General features: G+C 42.6%; 1 protein-coding gene across 2 annotated transcripts in view; it reads left to right on the top strand.

Annotated features, from left to right (window-relative positions):
- DDAH1 (dimethylarginine dimethylaminohydrolase 1) overlaps window positions 1-6,651 on the top strand; it is a 143,609-nt gene extending 136,958 nt beyond the window's left edge. For both annotated transcript variants that reach the window (XM_040987381.1, XM_040987382.1), the window contains exons 5-6: window positions 3,265-3,408; window positions 6,227-6,651. In XM_040987381.1, coding sequence (XP_040843315.1) covers window positions 3,265-3,408; window positions 6,227-6,343 — 261 coding nt within the window. In that variant the 3' untranslated portion in view covers window positions 6,344-6,651. The remainder of the gene's footprint in view (window positions 1-3,264; window positions 3,409-6,226) is intronic.
- Window positions 6,652-14,052: the final 7,401 nt, after the last annotated feature.

Here is a 14,052-nt window from a genome sequence, read left to right as displayed (position 1 = left end):
TCCTCACTAATAAACAAGAAGTCAACACTGATAACATTCCTTGATAACGCTTCCTGTGGAATGCACAACATTCCGTGTTTCTGCTTCATAGTCACTGGACATGCCTGAGTCACCCTGGCAGGTGGTGGATTGTCCCAGACTACTTAACCAATAAAGGGATCCTTGGCCCTCAGGCCAAGCTCCCTTTTTCTTTCAACTCGCTTTGTACTGATGACGCGATTTCTTTATAAATAAAAAAAAAATGCAGTGAATCATCTGGAAAAAGCATCTGGTGCTTAGGAGTGCTGAGAGCACCTTGCCTGAATGTATTGTGCCAAAATATGCTCCTCAGAACTCTCCTCACTGCCTAGAAAACTAAGCTAATGGGAACACCAGATTTTTTTTTTTAGTTGGTTTTCCCAGTGTCTAGACTTCATCAGGTAGTAGCAGTTGTATGTGCTATATTTTCTGAACTTCTATAAGGTTCTTGAATCACTGCAGTCCTAGTTGGCAGACCTCTGGCCTAGAAAACTGTCTCCCCAGGATGGTGGAAGAAATCCTGAATTCCTCTGCTAAACAAAGTCCAACTCATGTGAAAGGAAGACAGCCTAGTTCTGACCAGCAATGTGAACAGACAGATCATCTTGGTATGGCTTCCATAGCACATGATAAACACATTTGGATGCCATGAAATCCTATTCTTGCACTTGAAAGAAACTTGATGGTGAGATTGATCAAAGGCAATGGCTAAGAAGTTTTTCACATCCACATCTTGCATAAGGAAATAACCCCAGTTAGACTTACAAAGAAGTCGATTTAGCAACTGAGTTTAGAAACTATTTTACTAAGACAGGGACAACCAATCGATAGATGTTTTATGTGCTCAATTTGCTACATACAGTTCTTTGTTTTGTTTTAATGCCTCAAGGTGCTTCATATTGTTTAATTCACTCCCAGGTCCACCACTCTTATTGAATAAAGTGTCTCATCTATGTTGCTTTAAGATAAAGGGAAATCCTGGACCTGGCATGGTAGCCTAACAGCTGAAGTCTTCCCCTTGTAGATGCCAGGGTCCCATATGGTCGCTGGTTCCAATCCTGGCAGCTTCACTTCCCATTCAGCTCCATGCTTGTGGCCTGGGAAAGGAGTCGAGGATGGCCCAAGGCCTTGGGACCCTGCATCCACATGGGAGACCTGGAAGAAGCTCCAAGATTCTGGCTTAAGATTGGTGCAGGTCCAGCCATTGCAGCCACTTGGGGAGTGAACCATCAGACAGAGGATCTTCTTCTCTGTTTCTCCTTCGCTCTCTATATCTGACTTTCCAATAAAAAATAATAAATCTTTAAAAAGGAAAGAAAGAAAAAGAGAAATCTTGGACTCTGATTTTAATTATGTTTTACATTGAATAATGAATTACATTGATGTTTCTGCACAGGCATAATAGCTTATTTTTTTAAATAATGGCTTATTTGTTTATTTGAAAGGCAGAGTGATAAATTGTTGTTGCTGGGGGAATGGAGGCAACAGAACAAACTTCTGTCTACTGGTTCACTTTCTGAATGACCACAACAGCCAGGTCATTAGTGATTGATCTCACTGGGGAGTCAGGAAGGGCTTACCATGTGCCATACTTCATGCTCTCCTTGGAATAGATCTTCTGCAATCTCTCTTCTATCTTTCCGTGTCATTAGTCTTATGGTTTCATGCCATGAATGAGTGGGCTTCAGCTCCTAAACCTATAGCACACATTTCTACACAAATACTACAGAATGAAAAGGTAGTAGGTTGGGAGGTAGGTTGGGACCAGACTGTGGAGAAGATTGTGTTATACCTTCATGACATTCCTGTGGAAGTCCTTAAAAGGTATGGATTTGCAAAGAGGGGCAACTCCTTGGCTAAGCAGTTAAGTTTCCATTTGAAACACCTGAATTCCACACTCAGCTGTCTGGGTTTGAGTTCTAGCTCTACTTCTGAATCCAGTTTCCTTCTAATGTACACACTGGGAGGCCCAAGAACTTGGGTGTCTGCCACCTACATATGAAGACCTGGATTGGTTTCCTTACTGCCTGGCTCTGTCTTCTACCTGGCCCAGCCCCAGCTGTTTGCAGCCATTTGGGGAGTGAGCCAGTAATTATTAAAATTCTCTCTCTCAAATAAAAATGCTTAGTCTTGAGCTTGGCGCGATAGCGTAGTGGTTAAAATCCTCACCTTGCACGTGCTGGCATCCCATATGGTCGCCGATTCTAATTAGAACCTGGGGGGTTCTAATCCCAGCAGCTCCACTTCCCATCCAACTCCCTGCTTGTGGCCTGGGAAAGCAGTCAGACAGGCGCAGTATCAGCTGTTGCGGTCACTTGGAGAGTGAATCATTGGGTGGAAGATCTTCCTCTCTGTCTCTCCTCCTCTCTGTATATCCGCCTTTCCAATAAAAATAAATAATCTTTAAAAATGCTTAGTCTTTTAATAGAAAGATCTAAATGATTAAGTCCACATTTTTGGTATTTGGTTATTTTCATTATTTGACGGTGTTGGATTCTGAAGATTTTGCTTGTGTTAAGGGTTAAGAATGAGGTATCAATATTTTAAGCTTTGTGCCTGACTTGTTTTGCTTTTCCTCTCCAGTTATATTATGCTAATAATAAATGTATCATTTGAAGAACTGGTCTGTCAGTTTTACTCAAAATGCAATTCCATGAGCCTCATTTCTCAGAATTCTCTGGAGAGTTCCAAAACACAAGTTTCTATGACCCATGCCAAATTTGCCAGGTGGTACCTGTGAGGGTGGTACCTAGGAATAAGAATTCAATATTTTCTCCAGGTGACTCTTACACTCAATGTGGGAATCACCTTCCAATATATAGATAAATTCAACTTAACTGCACACAGAGGAGCAATTTGTCTATGTTTGTATGTAGTTATTGCTAAATGTGAGTATTAAGCATTCAGTTACTGCTATGACCTCTCTTTCCTGCAAGCTAAGGTAGATATTTTATATCTGTAACCATTTATGCTTTACTAATAGATTGCATGAGCAAAAGCTTGAAAAATATGTAATAATCTTCAAACCCTAAAAATAATTAGAGGCACATTTTTTATAAGAATTAGCATGTTGCAATTCTTTCAAGGAATCATGGCTTTCTCAGGTTTTCCTCTTCAGACAAGAATAGAAATAAGCAATGAGAACATGGACAGAGAACAATCTGAGGCCTTGGTTGCAAGCTTAGACCCCCTCATTCTTTGTGTCTGCCTACAAATTTGCTAAAGTCCGCTTTGCTCTCCTTCTAGATCATGCAACAGATGAGTGACCACCGCTATGACAAACTCACTGTGCCTGATGATGTGGCTGCAAACTGTATATATATAAATAGTCCCAGCAAAGGGCATGTCCTGCTGCACCGAACTCCAGAGGAATATCCAGAAAGTGCAAAGGTAAAAAAACAAACAAAACAAAATATTGTCTCTTGGATGCTGCAGTGGGCAGGTTTGCTGGAGATGCTTTCATGATGCAGTAACCAGAAAGGGATTCTTTTCTCCTCAGATAAGGCCAACCACAAAGAAAGCAGCACAGATCATGCAAGTTAAGGCCTTTCTCACTCAGGCTGTTGGTCACTGATGCATGCACAATAGTTGAATACTTCAGAGTTTTTCAGTTAAGCCCTGGTTCAAATAAGCCTGTGCTTCAACTCTAATTAAATTTACTTTCCACACTCAGATCTTCATTCAGCTTAGAAACCTGCAATTAGATAACCAACCGCATCATGGTTTTCTGGAAAATCAGAGCTGTCCCTCTTCAGTCATTTGTTTTTCAGAGCAGAGGAATATGAGTGATGTTGAGAGGTCAGAATTGCAGAAATAGAGGGCAGTATGTGCCAGGTTAGCAAAACAACTTTTGGGGGAAATGATAGAGCAGGAGGGAGTACAGTACACTTGGAGTCAGCTGGCTGCTCCCTTCGGGTTACTCTACATTTGTGTTCCAACAAGGGACGCGTCTCTGGATCTAGAATTCCTTCCTGGCCCTTATGGCACTCTGCCAGACTCATCTGGACACTCAAGTGATTCAGGGTTATCCTGCCAAGTAAATAGAGAAGTGCTTATCCCAGATTTATTCAGGTATCCATGTCTTCTAGTGCTTCAACATTTTCATCTCTCCCTGCAGAAATGAAGTATTGAGGCTGAGTGTTGGACAAGAGCCTTCAGTAACCATTGATGGTTTTTCCTTCACATCTCACACTTTGAGAATATTAGAAAATATGTTATGCCACCTTTTTTATATACAGTTGTGGTTTTTTAATCATTCATTTGTTTAAAAGCAGAGTGACAAAAAGAGACAGAGTGAGAAAAAATTTCCATACACTGGTTGACTCCCTATACGACTGCAGCTTGGAGCAGGATCCAGAACTGCACCAGGTCTCCGTGTGAGTAGCAGGGACCCAAGTACTTGGGCCATCTTCCCGTGCTTTCCTAGGTGCACTGACAAGGAGCATCTGGACTTGAACTGGTGCTCTAACATGGGATGGCAGTGTCACAAGTGGTAGATTAACTTATTGTGCCACGTTGACAATCCCCCAACATGCAATACTGCATAATTACTAAGTTTACTCTCCAATCACAGACTCCCTCTTAGCAGAAAAAAAGACAAAAGTAGAGCAGGTACATGAATAATTTATCCCTATTTCCACAGCTGAAAGTCTGAACCTGAAAAAAAAAAAAAATAGAACTCAAGGCCCAGACTGGGACCAGTTCTTAGGTGAATACCAGACCTTATACTTGAATGTGCATCAGAGTTGTTTAAAATGCCAGTTCCTAGGGCCTGTATTATGGGAATATTTGCAAGCACTATTTCCAAGGCTTAATGTGTCATTCCACATTAGAATGCTGGTTCAAATCTCGTGGCTGCTCTGCTTCTGAGCAAGCTTCCTGCTAGTGTACCCTTGAAGGCCTTGGAAGGTAGGCAAAGTTCTTGGAACCCTGGATCACACATGGGAACACTAGGTGCAGTTCCAGGCTCTTGGCTTCCACCTAGTCCAGTTCTGAGTCTAGTGACCATTTAAAGAGTGAGCCAATGGAGAAAAGATTCTCTTTCTCTGTGTGTGTGTGTGTGTGTGTGTGTGTGTGTGTGTGTGTGTGTGTGTATGCAAGCATGTGTGTTCCTCTCTCTCTGTCTCTCTGCCTTTCAAATAACTAAATAAACCTTTGGAAAAACACCCAATATGCCAACTCCTGAACCTCCACCTTAGAATCTGAAATATCAGCAAGCCCACAGATCACAGGATTCCCTTTGAGAAACACAGGTCTGGGTAGCGCATGCCTCTGCAGGTGCACTATGTATCTGACCACTGTGTGATCATCCATCGCTTGCCGTGTCAGCCTGGGTACATCAAAAATGACATGAACATTCACAGTCTCCTACTTCCTGAAGGATTCCCCTGAGCTAGGTCTTTGCCAAGCTCAATCCACTGTTCCCAGAATGTTTTATATAGCCTTATAGCCATCCTATGAGAGCTTATAGCTCCCTTAGGAGGGCTGGGTTATCACTCCAGTCCTACAGAAGAGTACACTGAGACTGGGTGGAGATGTGCCTGCACTGGCAGAACCAGGCTTGGAACTGACTGTGTCTAATTGCTGCACTCCTCCGCCCTGTACTGAGGTTAAGGAACACAGTTTCCTAAACAAACAAGGCAGGTGGTGTTAAGGCAGTGTGTTATTAAGCAACTCTATTGTTTGAGAAGAGCTTTGTTTGATCATCAAACAAAAATCTGTGGACTGAAATTTGCTTTCTTTCTATGGTCAAAAGATGCTGTAAAACTCACACCTATAATTTAGAAACTGCTTGACCTGAACTATTCTAAATTATATTTTGTCAAAAACATTCCAGCGGTGCTGGTAAGGAAACGTTCTAGTCAAGAGGGTTTTAAAAGCAGAGAGAGTGTGTCAGATGCAGAGCCCCACTGACTGACCAGTTGCTTCATGCAACCCTGAAAGAGGCAGAGGAAAGGTGGTCCAGCAACACCCACATTGCTGACAGCTCTTGGCTTGGAGGCAAAATTGCGGGGCTAACAGCTAGCCAACTGCTACTGGCTCTCTGATGGTGGCTATGTGTCTATGTAGGGTCTGCCTCTCATGCGTCTGTTGAGGTTAAATGACTGAGAAGCTCAGACACAAACCCAGTCAATTCTGCGTATTCCAAGGCTGCAGAGAGCAAAAGCATAATTGTTGTTCTCGTCCTTTCCCTTGATTCCCTGTGTAGGTTTACGAGAAACTGAAGGACTATCTGCTGATCCCTGTGAGCATTTCTGAACTGGAAAAGGTGGATGGGCTGCTCACCTGCAGCACGGTGTTAATTAACAAGAAGACCACCTCCTGAGCTGCAAGAAATCCACCCTGGTTGCCGGCAAGACAGTGCCAGCAAGGCCCGTGACTGTCCCCTCTTCCGTTGTTTTCCTTGACAATCTACTGTGCCACTGTGCTACTAACTTGTTTACAAAAAATTCTGAGTTTAATTGTGTACTTACCCCCCCACTTCCCCTCACAGTGGTACTTAAAGCTGTGGACCTGCTAAATGAATTAAGCAACCTGGAACATGGTAGTGCTAATGAATCATTGAAATATGATTAATAATAGTAAGGACACACTCATTTTCATGTTTGTATTATCTGTGTAAAAATCATTTAGTTCCCAATATAATGCTGAAGAAAGTCTTGGTCAGTCAGATAAGCTGGGTTTTTTCTTTATTATTATTAGTATACCTTTATCATGCATCATGTTTGGTTCCTGTGAAATTTCTTGGTCTGCAGATTCTCCCTGTTTTCCTCCTGGACTCTGGAAACTTTTTCCCTCCGGTTACTTTCTTTGGCCTTTTGCATTTCTATCACCTCAGTCTTGAATACGATTTAAGGTCTTGCTTCCTGGCTACCTCCAGCACAGGTTTAGGGTCTGACATCAGTATCCTCTGCCTGCCAGCTGCAACCACAACCTCCCTCTCTCCTTGCGAGCAGACAAGCTCCTCCAGTGACCCAAACCCCAGAGGCTCTCTGGAAGAGTGTCAGTCACAAAGAGTCTTAGACATAAATTCCAGAATCAGGGCACCACACCTGGGAAGGCGAATACAATACCAGATGATTGGTTGCTAAGGGATTATGGATCAGGAAGTTTAGAAACACCTGCGGGTATAACATCTTAGAAAGTCTTAAGTCACATTCCATGAATTGTTGCTTCATGACTGACCATAAAGTTCCTTGAAGGAAAGTCTTATTCTTTTTCACCTCATTTCTCTTTGCCTCTCCCTTGATTTCAGCCTATCTTCCAGCCTTTTACACCTCCTAATCAGTCTAGAAGAGCCATTCCTTCCAAAGGAGACACATGCAAAGGAGTCACATGCAAACATGGTTACTGATGGTTGAGTGTGAGCTGCAGCTCAGTGTTTAAACAACATAGTTTAAACAACCATAGTTGGCAATGCCCCAGATATTGGCTATGGAATTCCAATAAAGCTTCCTTCTTCTCTAGCCTTCTCATTGCACAGCTCCCGGCCAACATGATTTCTAACAAAGAACAATGCCATGGGGAAGCACAAGATCCTCCTCTTACGTACAACCAAAAGAATCCACCAATTGGCATCTATTTTCCAGGAAATGGCAACTGACTCTGGCATGTTTTTCAAGCTTCCTGGTCATTGCCATCTTTCCTGGATTGCCTATGACTTGTTGGTTAAGGACCAGAGAAATTAGTGTGTGTTTCTTCAGGTTTTGCTCTACTGACCTCTGAGATCATAGACATTCCCCATGTTGATGACCAAGAGAGAATGGCCTCCATTCATGTCATCTTTCTCTTAGCATCCAGAAGCGAGAGACCCTGGGGAGAGCCAAGACCGCCTTAACCACTCCCTTTTGTCAGTGATTTAATAACTTTATTGCAGAAATTTAAAGAAATTTATTCTCTTCCTTATTGCTTAACTTTAAAATCCATATCACACTGCAAATATCTAACAATGTACATCCTGTGAAAGAACCCCACCTTGGTCACCATTGTATTTGTTTTTAAAAAAAGATCTATTTTATTTTTATTGGAAAGTCAGATATACAGAGAGGAGGAGAGACAGACAGGAAGACCCTCTGTCCATCGATTCACTCCCAAGTGACCACAATGGTTGGAGCCGTGCCAACCCGATGCCAGGAGTCTGGAGCCTCTTCCTGGTCTCCCACGTGGGTACAAGGTCCCAAGGCTTTGGGCTGTCCTCTACTGCACTCCCAGGCCATAAGCAAGGAGCTGGATAGGAAGCAGGGCCACCGGGACTGGAACTGGAACCCACATGTGTGAAAGGCGAGAACCCTAGCCACTAGGCTACCTTACCGGGCCAACCATTATATTTCAAACCTTCCCTTCAAAGGATGAATATGTTTTTCCCAGAGAGATGGAATATTAATCATGGGCTCAGGTTAATAAAAGAAACTCTCTTTAGAACTGTGTCTGCCCTTTTGAGTTAAATCAACCCTCCATTGCAAAAGCAGAAAATCTCTCCATACAAGCTCAACATCTCACAAACAGCCACAGGAGAAACAGCCCAGTCAGTCAATTTGGGCTAACAGGCATGTGGTTTTTCAATAGTTTCCCTCTATCATCCTCAATTACAGGGCTGTTTTCTGTTATGCTTAGTCAATTACAAGTAAATAGATTTTTCTTTGTAACAGGGTCTGCTGCAGAAAGCAACTTTTCATTTTTTCCCTAGTCTTTGCTTCTTTCTCTCTTCTCTTACTCTTGAAAAGTCATTTAGAACCTGGGTGCCTCTTCCATACCTTACTCCCACACTACTATGATACCTTCCAGGCCAGCTCCCTTAGACTCTCTGTGTGACAGAATGATATGAAAACCTAAAATACTCGCAGCATAATAAAATTACTGCTTTGATGTTTCCATCAGCATAGGTTATTTTTGAAAAAGAAACACCTTTTATATAGGTTCCCCTGTCTATTATGATTTGTAAGAGGGATAAACTAGCAGGAACTGTTTTTCAACATTTTAAAGACGTGATACATTATATTTAAGTGGGTAATAGTCAAGTCAGATTCAGTTGGTATGATTCAATTTAACAAGAGTGACATAGAGAAAATATATTATTTAGCATTATCTCTTCTTCAATAATGGATTGCTATAGAAATCAGAAAGCAGACCCTCTAATGAGTATCGACTGTTCTTTTTAAGCTATTGTGAACAGATTGCTAAGACTTCATCTCTAAGGAGGACAATAGTCTGTAGAGGAATGTGTGACTTACAGTTGCATGTTGGTCTTGGCGATTGCTTACTCTTCAACATTCTATAGAACCCAGACACATTTCCAACATGGTGTTAGATATCTGCATTCTACTTTTCTGACCATCTTGTTCTCACCAACGTATGGTTATCCACTCTGTGTGCCAAAACCAGTGATGCCTTTTATGGCCCTGTCATGCAGAGAAGGTCTGCCATGATTGTACTCTCTTGCTGTCCAGTCCTACATATGTACCAGTCACGATGGAATAAAGTGTGAGCTGTACTGTGAGCCACTGCATATGTCTCTTTTTTGCAAAAGGAATCGCTATGACAAAGGAAGTTATCCTTTCTCTGCTACCCCACAGGGGGTGTTTTCTGTCATCCTATAGATCACAGAATTAGTCAAACTATAAGTCACAGAATTAAATCAACTTCTGCCAATCCTTGGATTAGAATGGCACCTAAAGTGACAAACACTTCAAAAGTGTGTGTATTGGGCCTCGTGCGGTAGCTAGTGGTTAAAGTCCTCACCTTGCACACATTGACATCCCATATAAGTGCCAGTTCATGTCCCAGCTGCTCTACTTCCCATCCAGCTCCCTACTTGTTCCAGTAGAGGATGGACCAAAGCCTTGGGACCCACAAAGGAGATCTGGAAGAAGTTTCTGGCTCCTGGCTTTGGAGCAACGCCAACTCCAGCCATTGTGGCCACTTGAGGAGTGAACCAGCAGATGGGAGATCTTTGTCTCTCCTCTCTGTATAGCTGACTTTCCAATAGAAATAAGCAAAACATTAAAGAAAAAAGGAAAATGTGTGTATCATGGTTTGGCATAGAAGGCTAAGCCCACATCTATGGCACCAATATCGCATATGGGCAGCAACTCGTGTCCTAGCTGCTGCATTTCTGAATCGGCTTCCTGCTTATGGCCTGGGAAAGAAGCATAGGATGGCTCTATTCCTTAAGTCCCTGCACTTGCATGGAAGACCTGGAGCAGGCTCCTTGCTCCTAGCTCCAGAGCAGCTCAGCTTCAGACCCTACAGCCATTTAGGAAGTGAACCAACAGATGGAAGACTCTCTGTCTCTCTCTCTCTCTCTCTCTGTGTCTCTCTTTCTCCCTACTTTTTTCTAGGTAACTCTGATTTTCAAATAACAATAAAATAAATATTAACAAGAAAAATCAAGTTGCAGGTCAGGGCAACTTGATTTCACCTTGCTCTTTCCAAAATGTGTCTATTTTTAAAAATGTGCTTTTTAAAAAAATGTGCTTGGAAATAAGGGTAAAAGAAAGTAAGAGAGAGAGAGAAAATGAAGGAGAGGGAGACACAAAATGAAGGAGAGGGAGAGATAATCTATCTGCTGGTTGGGCAGGCTGAAGCCAGGAGCCTGGAGCTCTATCCAGGCTTCCGACATGAGTGACAGGAGCTCACATATTTACATGGTCAGTCCATCATCTGCTGCTTTCTCTGGCACATTAGCAGGGAAGGCTGTATTGGAAGCATTCAGTCAGGACTCCAATCAGCACTCCAATATGGAATGTAGGCATTGCAAGCAGCAGCTTAATGCACTATGCAACAACTCCAAAACATTTTCCCCAGTATCTTTTCAGGATTTATTTATTTATTTGAAAGAGACAGTGACAGAAGAAGAGATGGAAAGAAACAGAGCATGTAAGCAAGATCGTTCATCTCATTCATTTACTCCTCAAATGGCAGCAACAGACAAGGCATGGGCCAAGCAAAACCAAGAGCTCAAAACTCCCTCTTGGTCTCCCACCTGGGTGGCAGGGACCCAGGTTCTTAGGCCATTTTCTCCTGCCTCCCAAACACATTAGCAGAAGTTAGATCTGAAATGCAGAGAAGCCAGGACTCAAACTGACACTTCAGTATGGGATGTGGGTATCCCAAGTAGCAGCTTAATGTGCTGTGCCACAGTGCCCATCCCTCTTTTTTCCTTTTACTGTGAACCATACTGTGACACAGCCCTGGACACAGTCAGATGATTGCCTTCTTCCCTCATACGAGAGTTTGTTTTATTTGCTTTACATTAAGAATCTTAGAAAACATAAAAATTTTTTTAACAAGCCATTATTTTCATTTTCAACAATTTATCTCAACATGAAGAAACTGTATTGATTTCTTTTCCAGATTGTAAAAATAACAACTGTACCAGGTAAAGGTAAACTCCAAGTAGTACCGACAAAAAAAAAATGGTAAAAATAAAAGGAAAGAAAAACTTGCTCTGAATTTTACCACGTGGAGCTAGAAATGATCACTGTTAACATTTCAGAAGATATCTACACATTTATGAATAGAGACAGATATAAATAAGGAACAATTTCACATAATCCTGCTCTTCTGTAGTCTGCTCTCTTCATTTAGTAATACATGGGCATATTTCCATTGCAATGAATGGAGATCTACATCATAAATTTTAACAACCCCGAATATCTTATAGTATGGTTATTGGAACAGCCCTTTCTGAATTATACAGAATATTGTATTACAGATGGTCAGCATGTCCACACTGCTGTTAGCCAGAGGGCTTCATGCTATCAAAAATGTGCTGCTCAAGCCTTCACACAGCCCCAGAGTTACTTCAATCTGCTGTGTTCTCATCATAACAGAGCGATACTGTGAATGCTTGCCAGATGTACAGACTGATATCAGAATTCCTTAGAGATGGCATTGATTGAGTCACACTTTCTCACTGCTGTTGTTGCCTTGATTCAGTCTCCATTATAAAGATTGGCATCTGTGATGCATCTAGAAATGGCAAAATGCCAAATGCCATCCCTGAAAACCTGGCTTTGGTAGCAAAAGAAAATGTAAGCCTTTTTCCCCATGACTCACAAGAGCAGAGGGGCATCCTAGCTGAAGGAAGAGTTGGCTGAGGGGTCGGGGGGGGGGGAGGGTAGGAGAAGGGGCCAAGTTCATCTCCCTCCCCACCTTCTAAAACTGGAAAGAAGGAGAAAAACATCCACCCCTGGAAAGCTGCAGATCCAGGAAAGGGGGTTGTGCTGAATGAAGAAAGGTGGTCAACAGCATATTGGATAACCATGTAACACACTTGCTGCCAGGCTCTGAGATACAATTCCAGCTTTTCAGGAACTGACAGTCTAGGACAGGCAGAAAGGGAAGATCACATGAGTGCACAATAGTACGAAGCAACATCAGGCAGGAAGCACTTTAGAAGACTGCTGTGGCGGTTCCTGAGAAAGGGAGACCAAATGTGTCAGGATTGGTTTTGGGCTTGGAGAGAACCATGGCTCCAGTAGGTGGAGGTGGATTTGCAGGCACTCTAGGCTGCAGGAAGAGCATAGGTAGAAGCAGAGAGATGGGATGGCACCTTGTGCACATCACAAGCGTTTTGTTGGATCCAAACTTGCTGTGTCAGGAGTTAATGAGGATAGCGATGAAGATATTAACAATGTGTCTTTCTTGCAAAGAATCCTTCAGTTCTTTGATATCATTTGCATGAGAAATGTTCCTTTAGGGCAAGTGTTATTTTGCAATAGAGTAAGCTAATTTCTGGGGATACAATGAGCATAGACCCTGAAGAATTTGCATGCAAGAAGGAAGGCAAACAAAAAACAAATTGTGATTTAGTGTGATGACATTAGGAAAGGAGAATGAGATGCTCAAACTAAGTAAGTGGATTCAATTGGCTGAGATACTGGGTAAAACAAATATTTCACACAAACATGGGAAGATAGTATAGTTGGGATGGCAAATCCCTGCCTGACCTGAGGCTTGATTCAGACTGAAATTGGCAGTTGTGAAATCTCCTGAAGACTCTGGGTCAGGGAGCGGTGACATTGGAGTTTGCTCTGGCAGCATTATGAAGATGGACTGCGACAGAAAAAGACTCGTATTTCTCTAATTTCACCAAGTTTGATGTTTTATTCAAACATTTCTTCCCACCATCAAGATGGAGCCTGAAGACTTAGCAAGAAACTGTTTCGATTTTCCCTCCAGAAGAAAACACAGAAAACACAAATAATGTCTTCTCCTCCCAACTTTTACGGTTTTTGTTTAAAAAAAAAAGATTCATTTATCTCTATGAAAAATTAGGTTTGTGTCCTGGCCTGGTAGGGATTCTATAGAGTCTTTCTGACCAGGTTGCTTCACCTGCCAGGGCATATGAGAGCCAGAGCTAGGGTGGGCTGGGTAGAGTTACCTGAAGCATCTTCCACAGCCAGACTGCTCCACCCACAAGCGCATGTAAGAGATAAGGCTGAAGGTCAGTAGAGCCAGGCTGTTGGATTCACAGTGCACACAGAATTAGGACTGGGGGGTGGGTTGGCTAGGAGGCATGGCCAGGAATGAGCTTCTTAAACCTCACAAATGCCCTAGACAGGACCCCCAGTTTCAAGAAACAGAGCCAATAGGTGTATGGTCCATCCTCAGAACACACGGTGTATGATGGCCACCTCCACTGCTGACTCCCATGCAATGGTGAAGATCCTACCCAGATACACACCAAAAATAAGGCAGTCTGCTCTTCCAGTCCAATAGAAAATTTCAAGTATCTCTTCAAAAGGTGTAAAAAATAGCAAGCTAAACCACTCTTCAGGTCTAGTCTGTGGATACTCTATTCAGGGACAGCCAAGAGGCCCTAGAACTTACATAACAACAAGCAGCCCATAGGAGGAAGTCATACCTTCTCTACTATATGTAAATTTAACCAATATACCACTCAAATAATTCCCTCAGGACATTCTTCCCCTAGCTGGAGTCCTGGAGGCAGCTTCATAAGACCCCTCCCATTCCTTGGCACAAGTGACAGCAGGAAGTGGAATGCCTTCCCCAGCCCTCCTGACCCCATAG

The sequence above is a fragment of the Ochotona curzoniae genome, unplaced genomic scaffold (assembly GCF_017591425.1).
Source record: "Ochotona curzoniae isolate NIBS_2020 unplaced genomic scaffold, NIBS_Ocur_1.0 contig_4612, whole genome shotgun sequence".
NCBI classification, from domain to species: Eukaryota; Metazoa; Chordata; class Mammalia; order Lagomorpha; family Ochotonidae; genus Ochotona; species Ochotona curzoniae.
The sequence above is the reverse complement of the archived record's forward strand: the minus strand, read 5'-3'. Positions and strand labels throughout refer to the sequence as shown.